This window comes from Silurus aristotelis (assembly GCF_946808225.1).
Source record: "Silurus aristotelis genome assembly, chromosome: 6".
Classification (NCBI taxonomy): Eukaryota; Metazoa; Chordata; class Actinopteri; order Siluriformes; family Siluridae; genus Silurus; species Silurus aristotelis.
This window is the reverse complement of record NC_139579.1, coordinates 1,052,365-1,062,364: the sequence shown is the minus strand read 5'-3', so window position 1 is coordinate 1,062,364 and position 10,000 is coordinate 1,052,365. Positions and strand designations below refer to the sequence as shown.

Below are 10,000 nucleotides of genomic sequence, written 5' to 3'. Positions count from 1 at the left end.
AGAGACCACAGCCAATGGTGAAGCACAGACGCAAACAATCATGGCTTCCTCTAGAACAGGATGTGTGGTCACTGTAATCCTGCTGTGGAGGCAGAAGTGCAAATCCATCTACATCTGCCTCTTTCACACCAACTACCTGCATGTCTTCCCTCACCACACTCATAAACCTTCTCCTTGGTCTTCCTCTTTTCCTCCTTCCTGGTTCTCCATCCTCAGCATTCTCCTACTGATATACCCCATGTCCCTCCTCTGCACATGTCCAAACCATCTCAATCTCACCTCCCTCACCTTCACTCCAAAACGTCCTACATGCGCCGTCCCTCTAATAAACTCATTTCTAATCCTGTCCATCGTCGTCACTCCCAACGAACATCTCAACATCTTCAGCTCTGCTACCTCCAGCTCCACCTCCTGTCTTTTACTCAATGCCACTGTCTCTAATCCATACAACATCTCAGGTCTCACCACAGTCAAATAAACTTTCTCTTTCACTCTCACAGATACTCTTCTATCACAAATCACTCCTGCTATCACTCTTCTCCACCCACTCCACCCTGCCTGCACTCTTTTCTTCACTTCTCTAACACACTCTCCATTACTCTGCACTGTTGAAAAGTATAACTGTGTGTGTGTGTGTGTGTGTGTGTGTGTGTGTGTGTGTGAGTGAGTTTTGATCAGGCAGTATGATGGTCGCCTCACGCGGGTTCCTTCAGAGTCACAGTTTCCAACATGGCGGCCTCCATCGCGAAGCTTTTATCCTCCTGGACTCCGAGGTAAACACCACATTCTCACTCCTTCACGGCTCCATGGCCGCTTCATGTTGACTGCAGATTCTTCTGGAGGATGATTTAATAATAATTAGCGCTTTTGCATCATTTATAAACGAACATTGTAGGAAAAGCGTTATAACCTCTGACGTCCTGGCAGTTCATCCAAACATCACGTGATCCTCAGATCAGAAGTCCATAAGACTGATATAGTAATGGATTTGATGCTGGAAGGGAAAAGTGGATTATTTACAGAACTGTTAGATGTTTGGGATTTAATTGATATTCCTGAGGTGGTTTATTGCACACTGCAGTGTTTTTGTGTTGTTGTTGTTGTTGTAGTAATCTGGTGTTTGTGTGTGTGTTGTTCAGGGTGTGTCCGGTCCGGTGGACTCGTTATAACCCATACTACCTGGAACCCGAGCCGCGTAAAGACGTCTACTCCATCCCCGAGTCAGAGCTCAGTCCTGAGCAGAAGGAGGAACGGGAGCTGAAAACCCTGAGACCCATCAAAGCAGCCAAGTCTGGTGCCACCAGCTCGCAGTTTGATGATCCGATAATCAGGTCATCATCTGCTCTTCACCTTCACAGCACTGCCTCACTCCTGATTTATGTGCTAAAACCATTTCTTTTTGTCCCACAGCAAGTTCGTCAACATGATCATGCAGGACGGAAACAAAGTCTTGGCACGAGGAATCATGACGCAGGTACGAGCCGTTTCCGCTCCTCGAAATGCACCAGGAGAAGGTTCTTTTTTCCCCCAAACACGAGCCTCTTTCATGTATCTCTCCTCCTCAGACACTGGAGACGATCAAGAGGAGGCAGGTGGAGAAATACCACCGAGGTCCGACAGCCGAGAAAGCGGAGATCGAGTGTAACCCGTACGCCATCTTCCACCAAGCCATCGAGAACTGCAAACCCATCATCGGCCTGGCCAGCATTCAGAAAGGAGGCAGGAACTACCAGGTGAGTCCAGAACATCTGATGAAGTTTGAACAGTGATCAGTAACGTGTTTCCAGGCGGTGGTGCAATCTGAGAACATTCCTATGATTCCATTTTGAGCAGAAGAGCCACTGAGAGATATCAGGGAGGGGATCAGAGATCTTAGGGAGACATTATCAAGGAGATGCTCTGAGACATGATCAGGAGTCTTGCAGGGAGAAGTTTGGAGACATGATCAGGAGTCGTGCAGGGAGAAGTTTGGAGACATGATCAGGAGTCGTGCAGGGAGAAGTTTGGAGACATGATCAGGAATCGTGCAGGGAGAAGTTTGGAGACATGATCAGGAATCGTGCAGGGAGAAGTTTGGAGACATGATCAGGAGTCGTGCAGGGAGAAGTTTGGAGACATCATTGGAAGATGATTCTCTTAGAGAACTCACCTGGCATAGTCGTTCCAGGACTTCTAGTATTTGATGCGGTTTATTCGGGTTACTTGGATCATTAATGCTGTAAGCTCTAACTCCATCCTCCTCCACCTCCCAGGTTCCTGTTCCTCTAACGGATAAGCGTCGGCGTTTCCTGGCCATGAAGTGGATGATCACAGAGTGCAAAGACAACAAGCACCGGCGCACACACATGTACGAGAAACTCTCACAGGAGCTCCTCGCCGCGTTCAACAACGAGGGAAACGTCATTAAACGTAAACACGACTTGCACAAGATGGCCGAAGCTAACCGGGCGTACGCGCATTACCGCTGGTGGTGACCAGGACGCGGCTACAGGACAGGACAGGACGGGACGGGACGGTAGCACAGCCTTGGACACGGGAGCATGAAAACATTGTTAAAATTCTACATGAAAGTATTTGGACTTTACGAGATTTCATCTGTAATCTTTCAGTCGTCCTGATTCCTGCTGAATGTTATAACATGAGCCAAGTGTAATGTGTGTTTTTGTATTATAACCATTAATAAATAAACAAAAACATTTCTTTGGTCTGTTTTCCTGGTGAGAAGGTAATAAAAGAATCCAAATTTTTCTGAAGATCTAAGCTCTGAACAGCATGGTGCAATTTAATTAACTTTTTTTTCAAATAAAAAATTAAAAAAACTGGCAATATAATAGTTTGTATTTTACCAAATGATCCATTGTCCAGTACCGATCCACCTCCTGGTAGTTGAGGACTCCTGACTTAAATACTTTAGAAGTCAGTCAGGGAGTTGTTTGGGTAAATTATTCCCAGTGTGTCAAACGAGCAAACGCTGATATGCACTTAATGGTAGACAAAATTGTAAAGAAAGTGCAACTCAAAAATGCGGCATTTTATAGTTGAGAAACCAAAAAAAAATAAATAAAAAAAGACAATTCCATTCAAATTGTAGCTCTTTATTGGATTTTAAAGGCAAATCTTTAAAACTTTTCACTAATCATCTCACCCAAACACTGAGGTGATGTGGTCCAGATTTGTCCTGCACTCAGGCTGGTGTGTATTTCCTGCATAACCTTTGAATGTCATTATAAATGCTGTATAGTTTTTATCAGCCAACACACAAAAAACCTCAGTAAGATCAGAACGTGTTGTTTAAACCCCTCCCCCTTAACATTACAGCGTCGTTCTGTTTGGGTCATTACATTAGCACCGTGCTGGAGATCCGGATCCTGGAGGATCTGATCCAGGTTTAAATAATAAAGTCTCGAGTGTCTACATACGCCAGCATTGTCGTCAACGTCACTAAAGCCACTGATCAAGTCGATTTACATGTATGGCATTTAGGCAGACGCTCTTATCCAGAGCGCTGAGCTGAGCCGTGACCTTCAATCCAAAGTCTTAACCACAGAGTCACCACCTTCAATATATGTGAGATACAAAAGTATCATCGTTCATAAATTCTAAGGCTGCTACTCAAATCAGAGGCACATCAAGTCCAACGTCTATTACTCGAATCATCAAGCCCTAAACTATTACTCAAAATTCACGTCCATGTCAAGCTCATAGTCAAAGTCAAAGTGTCTCAGTGTCTCCCCTGATAGAGTCAAATTGCCTGGAATACTACTCAAATTGAGTGCAAAGTCAAGTCTGAAGTCGTACGGCTGCTACTCAAATAAGTACAAAAGTTTGCTAGTTTAAGCAAAGACACATCAAAAGTCTCAAAAGTCACGTTCATGTCAAATCAAAGGCACTCGGCTTCTACTCCAATCAAATCCAAAGTTCAAGTCAAGAGACAAGTCGTAGGAAGTGTGGAATTGAAATCATGGTGAATCCTTGTGCTTTAAGATAAGTTTTACTCACAGCTACATGATTGTGTTGTTCTCCATAAATTCATCACACACACACACACACACACACACACACACACACACACACACACACACACACACACACACACACACACACACACACACACACACACCTCAATCATCAATCCCTAACCATGGAAACACTTTCATTCCTATGCTAATTAACACTCAGAGTAATGGACCCAAGGGTTAAAGGTCTCGTAGAAGGCACTTGTTCACTTCCTGTCTGATTGTAACACACAGTTCTGAACGGTCTGGAGAAACAGTGTAATGTCTGCTTCTCGCTTCTGATTGGCCGAGGTGCAAGTCAGGAATCAGTCGTGCACCTCACTGTAGTAGTAATTTTGTGCCGTGTCGCTGAGGCTCCAGTCTCCGGCGCGGAACTCGAGGATCTCGAGCAGGAGGAGTCGAGAGAGCGAGCTGAGGCCGGGCTGCAGCAGGAAGCCATCTCGCAACAGGAAGAACAGCTCGTCCATGCGCTCTGCGTTCACCTTCTCCAGCTGATCACCGATACGATGCAGCTGCAGCACCAGGCAGTCCACCTGGTTCAGAAAACATCATCATCAAACCCATCATGCTAACATCATGACGTAGTGAAGCAGAGGATTGTGGGTAAACAGACCTCCTCTTCGTTTTTGAGAGCGTCCGGCTGGGCGAGTCTCATCAGGCAGTCGTAGACCGGGTGAACCAGAGCCATCATCGGCATGTCGTTCACCTACACACAACAAACCCGCGCAGTTAGCATGAAGCACACGTGACTTGGTTTAGTAAAGAGCTTCCACAGTGCTGCAGAACACCACCTTGAGGTAGTCAAAGATGTTGCAGATAAAGGAGACGTAGCACACCCACTCCTGAGTGGACCTCATCCTCGTCTCCTCTCGACTCTTGAACTCCTGCTGCAGTCGGTTCAGGAGGTGACGCCGGAACACGCTGCTGCTGTTCTGCTTCGCCTCCGTCTGCAGAGGGCGTCGACAAGATTACAAAATAACTCCTACCTACACAAATCCTGGTCTGTTTTAGCCAATACCACTTTTCATTCACGTTTACCTGGACGATGGTGAAAGACATGCGTCCGGCCTCTTTGCTGAACACCTGATCCTTCAAAGACTGGTCCACGATGATGTTACACACCATCTCCAAATCCACCGACCCTGGATCTGACACACAATAATACACAAGAAACATCTGGATAATACTGCTGTGACTGGAGGAGTGGCTCCATTACAGAAGTCCACACAAGTCACGAAGGTCTGCAGCACAAACCTTTAAGAGCTGTTCTAAGTAGTTTCTGTGTCTCCGGGTCGAAGGACTGGATCTTGTATTCCTCTTTGGACGAGTCCTCCATGGTGCTCAGTGTCTAAGAACCGGGACACACACACACGCACACACACACACACACTTTTGAGAAGTTTTCCTCTCTAGCTCGAAGAACCATATAAGGATTTTCACTATCTGGTGTGCGCTGATCAGGGGATTGTACTCGCCCAGCGCGTCAGTAAAAACACGGTACAGGATTCAGAACACAAACTTTACTGGGTATAGAATTGATCGTATTTGAGGTGATTCTTGTTCTCTTCTGGTAGCTGCTGTTCGGTAGGTTTGCGTGATTTGAATGCATGCTGAAAGACCACTGCTGAGTGACAGGTTGCATGATGTCAGTGTTCTGGCCTTCTATACTCTTGATGGAGAAGGTGCACTGTGATGTCAGTGGTAACTTGTCATGCTTGGTAAACTGTAGGTCTCTAGTGGTGAAGCGTGGAAATACAACTGAATGGGAATTTTTTCTTACAAAGTTTGTACATACATAAAAATGTTTGAAAAACTATTTTATTATTGTATTATTAATTTAAAGTAGTAAATAAAACATTTATGACAAGTCATTCTCAATTGTTGAGTTTACAGTACAGTACATGCACAATTCCCCTTGTAAAAGGAACCATCAAAAGGAGAGTCAAAACCTAGAAATCCCCCCCCCCCAATAATCGAGGTTGCACTGTATATATAGTGATGTATATATCTATAGTGATATACAGTAATCTAGTAATCTGGTGATATATAGTGATATACAGCAATCTACAGGGATATACAGTGATCTAGTGATCTATAGTGATGTAATATACAGTGATCTAGTGATATATAGTGAAGTAGTGATCTAGTGATCTATAGTGATGTAATATATACAGTGATCTAGTGATATATAGTGAAGTAGTGATCTAGTGATCTATAGTGATGTAATATATACAGTGATCTGGTGATATATAGTGAAGTAGTGATCTAGTGATCTATAGTGATGTAATATATACAGTGATCTGGTGATATATAGTGAAGTAGTGATCTAGTGATCTATAGTGATGTAATATATACAGTGATCTGGTGATATATAGTGAAGTAGTGATCTAGTGATCTATAGTGATGTAATATATACAGTGATCTGGTGATATATAGTGAAGTAGTGATCTAGTGATCTATAGTGATGTAATATATACAGTGATCTGGTACACGTTGGTATAGAAGCCTTTGTGTGGGTGCAAACACAGGGTGGGTCTCGAACATAAAACACACACACACACACACACACACACACACACACACACACACACACACACACACACACACACACAATAAAGAAAATCACCCAGTTCATGGGTTTGGTTCATGTTGAACCTGCAGTGCACTGAGACAATTTAACTAAAATCCGAGCCAACAAAGTTTCTCCTTACACACAGATAAACTCTGCAAACTGTTCACACATAGTGTAACTGTGCAGGCTGTTTGTTTAACTAACACACACACACACACACACACACACACACACACACACACACACACACACACACACACAAAACTTACCCATCAGTCATCTTCATCTTCATCGTCTCTGAACCCCGACGTTTTACTTCCTCTTTACTCGGATGACTGATTTGGGGCTGTGTCCCAATCCGCACACTTGTGCCCCAATCCTGCTCCCTACTTCCGTTCCGCCTTTAATGCCGTGTTCCGAACCGTAACTTTTCGAATAAAGACGAATTACCAACTAAAAGCAATAGCGGCCATGTTGTAATGACGTCATCTCGCCTTACCTGAGTACTCCACTAGGTGGTGTAGCCACAGGAGTCAAATACAAAATATTTCTATTCAAAAATCTGGATTTAACCATCTACTGAATATCAGAGGTGGACAGGTGGGTTTCTGTTGGCGGTTATGCAGTTTGCTGATATTATTGCTATCTTTGGCATTTTGTTTTATTTTTTAACTTTATTCATGTTTGGTTTGATTGTAAAATAACTGTATTTAATAATCCCACATTGGCTTAATATTTATGGATACATTCTTTAGCTGGAAAATAACTCACCATACTAATCAACTTTTATCTCAGTGTCTGATAAGATGCACCAGTTGTCCACTTTTTCAGGGAATTCTGGCTGGTTCATTTTTTCATCAGAACACGAGGCTGCTGTACAAAGCTCACATCGCCGTAACCAGAACGCAAAAACGCTACACACGTTCTGGGCAAAAATGTCTAGGTTATTTATAATAACTGTAGCTTTGGTTGTGGGTCATGTATTTACGGTAGGTCTGATACTCTGAGAGTTGTGGTAATTAGAGTAGAAATTGTAAAGCTGTGTTCACATGAATTGAGTTCAACACTTACTTCCTAAGAAATGAAATGATACAGATTAAACATGGTTTGCTGAAGTAACGTGAGGGAAAATGAGACTTCTGATTACGGGTTACTTATTAAAAGGTTGGAGGGTTCAAGTTGCAGTACCACCAAGCTGCCAGTTTTGGGCCCTTGGGCAAGGCACCTAATCTTCTCTGCTCCAGGGGTGCTGTACTATGGCTGACTCTGCACTCTGACCCTAACATGCTGTAAGTGGAAGCGCAGTGGTTACAAAAATAAAGCTCTGGGTAATAAATTGGAAGGTCTGGGTTTAAACCCCAGCACTGTCAAACTGCCACTGTTTGGTCTTTGAGCAAGACTGTGCTCTGACCCTGATAAACTGGGGTACGTGAAAACTTGGAAGTGGTGGCTCAGTGGTACAGGCTCCAGGTGACCAATTGGAAGGTTTCGGGGTTATTTGCACTTTACTGCCGTTGGGCCCTTGAGCAAGGCCCTTACCCCTCTGTGCATGGTGTAGCATATGTGAGACAATTCAAAGCCTCTTTCTTTCTAGCTAGATAACGAAGAGGTGCACAGAAAACAAAGCCATTAAAAAGATCTATGGAGAACTTTAAATGAATCCATGAAAAAAAACATGAAGTACACTGGATTTATTGTGTAATAAAAAAAACATTAAGTAAATACTTTAAGGCACCAACCCTCACACACAATCTAATACGTAACATGCAAAAGGTTTTAAAAAAACAGAAGTAGTGAGAGATACATTCAGGAAATGATACGTCACATGGTAACAACTGTGTATGTCATGTGACATGCAGCACTAATTTTATTCCTATTATCGGACATCCGATGGTGGCGCAAATTACACCCGGCTGGGTGAGGGTAGCTAGATAGCTAACAACGTGATGAGCGTCAGCAGTGTAGGAGAAACCAGAACAATGGCATGACCCAGAAATTAATCTAAAATCCCACGGTTAGCGTTAAAGTGCTGACCAATAAAAACAACCTTTTTAAAAAAATTAAATAAATCTGATGATAAAATATCGCACGTATATTTATGCAGTGAAATGATTTATGATCGTCATATAAACACTAACATCAGAACACAACCAACGTGTTCATTGTAACATTGTGTTTCAAACGTAGATGACTGGACTTGAACGTTTTTTTACAAATTTGCTCGTTTTTGTAAAAAATTGCATTGCGAGTTTAAAATGCTGACTGAACAAAAATGGAGGTCATTTACAGCAATAAAAACACCAAATCAGCGCATGAGTAATGCAGGATTTCCACAAAAGTATCATGGAGTTGATTTGACCAAACAAAACACACGCTTATATTATACACTATACGCCATAAGTATTGGGACACCTGACTTTTCCAGCCATCTGTGGTTCCTCTCCAAACATTCCACACAAACACAAAGGAATACAAATCTAGTAGCATTAAATGTAAATTTGACTTTATCTAGAAGACCCAAAACCTGATCCAGCACGAAGCTAAGCTCCATGAAGATTGGAAGTGTGTGGAAGACATCCTTTGGGATAAACTCCAGGCCTCCTCACCTCACCCACATCAGTGCCAGACTTTACCAGCACCTTTGTAGCTGAATGAAATCTCCATAAAATCTAGTGGAACATCTCAGAAGAGTGGAGGTTGGTCTAAGAGCAAATGGAGACTAAATGTGGAATCCGATGTTCAAAAAGAAGCAGGTCAGTTGTCCACAAACTTTTGTCTGTATAATAAACGGATAAACTAAAACAAGCTAGAAGCCGCTCACACCGTTTCGGCTGAAATAAATATAAAACCTGCAGGCACTCGTTAGCGTAGAGAGAAGATACCAGCTGATCGCGTTTAAATACAAACGTCAGAAGTGTTTTAGGGTTGATTTTTTAAAACAGATATAAAACTATGAGGTACTGTATATCTGTATGTGTGCGTATAGAGCAAACAAGCTCGCTGACCCTCGTATACAGTGCAAAAACAGTCAACAATTAAGCCCCGCCCACTCCTCCATATTAACTCTACACATCTAGGCGTGTAGGAACGTCGGCCGATCTTCAATGTATCCATTTTTTTGACAGATTTATCAACATATCTGAGGTAAATGTTGACGTTGCGGATGTATTTGTGTAGTTTTTGTGTCATTTTGCTTAATTCTTCCATACTTTCCTGGTAACCAGTTTGCTTAATTGCTAGCGCTCTCCTAGCAACAATCTGAGCATTTATTTTTTTGCTAGCGTCCTGATCTCAGTACCAAACGATAAAAAAATTACAATAAATCCGTTAAAATGAACAGTTCCTACATGCACGTTTTGATCAACTTTTAGCAAGAGGATCCAGGTTTTCTTCTTGGCTGTTCAGCACCTTT

The 10,000-nt window shown here is 42.8% G+C and overlaps 3 protein-coding genes across 5 annotated transcripts in view; 1 reads left to right on the top strand and 2 right to left on the bottom strand.

Moving 5' to 3' along the window:
- The first annotated feature begins 618 nt into the window (after window positions 1-618).
- Window positions 619-2,699, top strand: mrps7 (mitochondrial ribosomal protein S7). The gene is made up of 5 exons (XM_083545264.1): window positions 619-773; window positions 1,140-1,331; window positions 1,411-1,474; window positions 1,566-1,733; window positions 2,253-2,699. The coding sequence occupies exons 1-5, from the start codon at window positions 730-732 to the stop codon at window positions 2,472-2,474; spliced, it is 690 nt and encodes a 229-aa protein (XP_083401390.1). The 5' UTR covers window positions 619-729; the 3' UTR covers window positions 2,475-2,699.
- A 380-nt stretch (window positions 2,700-3,079) lies between these two features.
- mif4gdb (MIF4G domain containing b) lies at window positions 3,080-7,078 on the bottom strand. The gene is made up of 6 exons (XM_083545266.1): window positions 6,858-7,078; window positions 5,271-5,364; window positions 5,055-5,164; window positions 4,808-4,963; window positions 4,630-4,722; window positions 3,080-4,549 (listed from the first exon to the last, which is right to left on the bottom strand). Exons 2-6 carry the CDS (start codon window positions 5,350-5,352, stop codon window positions 4,322-4,324), a joined length of 669 nt encoding a protein of 222 aa, XP_083401392.1. The 5' UTR covers window positions 5,353-5,364; window positions 6,858-7,078; the 3' UTR covers window positions 3,080-4,321.
- A 1,186-nt stretch (window positions 7,079-8,264) lies between these two features.
- The window catches only part of slc25a19 (solute carrier family 25 member 19), a 5,052-nt gene continuing 3,316 nt past the window's right edge, over window positions 8,265-10,000 (bottom strand). For all 3 annotated transcript variants that reach the window (XM_083545043.1, XM_083545044.1, XM_083545045.1), the window contains exon 7: window positions 8,265-10,000. This exon is cut by the window's right edge and continues 169 nt beyond it. In XM_083545043.1, the coding sequence (XP_083401169.1) occupies window positions 9,990-10,000 (11 nt within the window). In that variant the 3' untranslated portion in view covers window positions 8,265-9,989.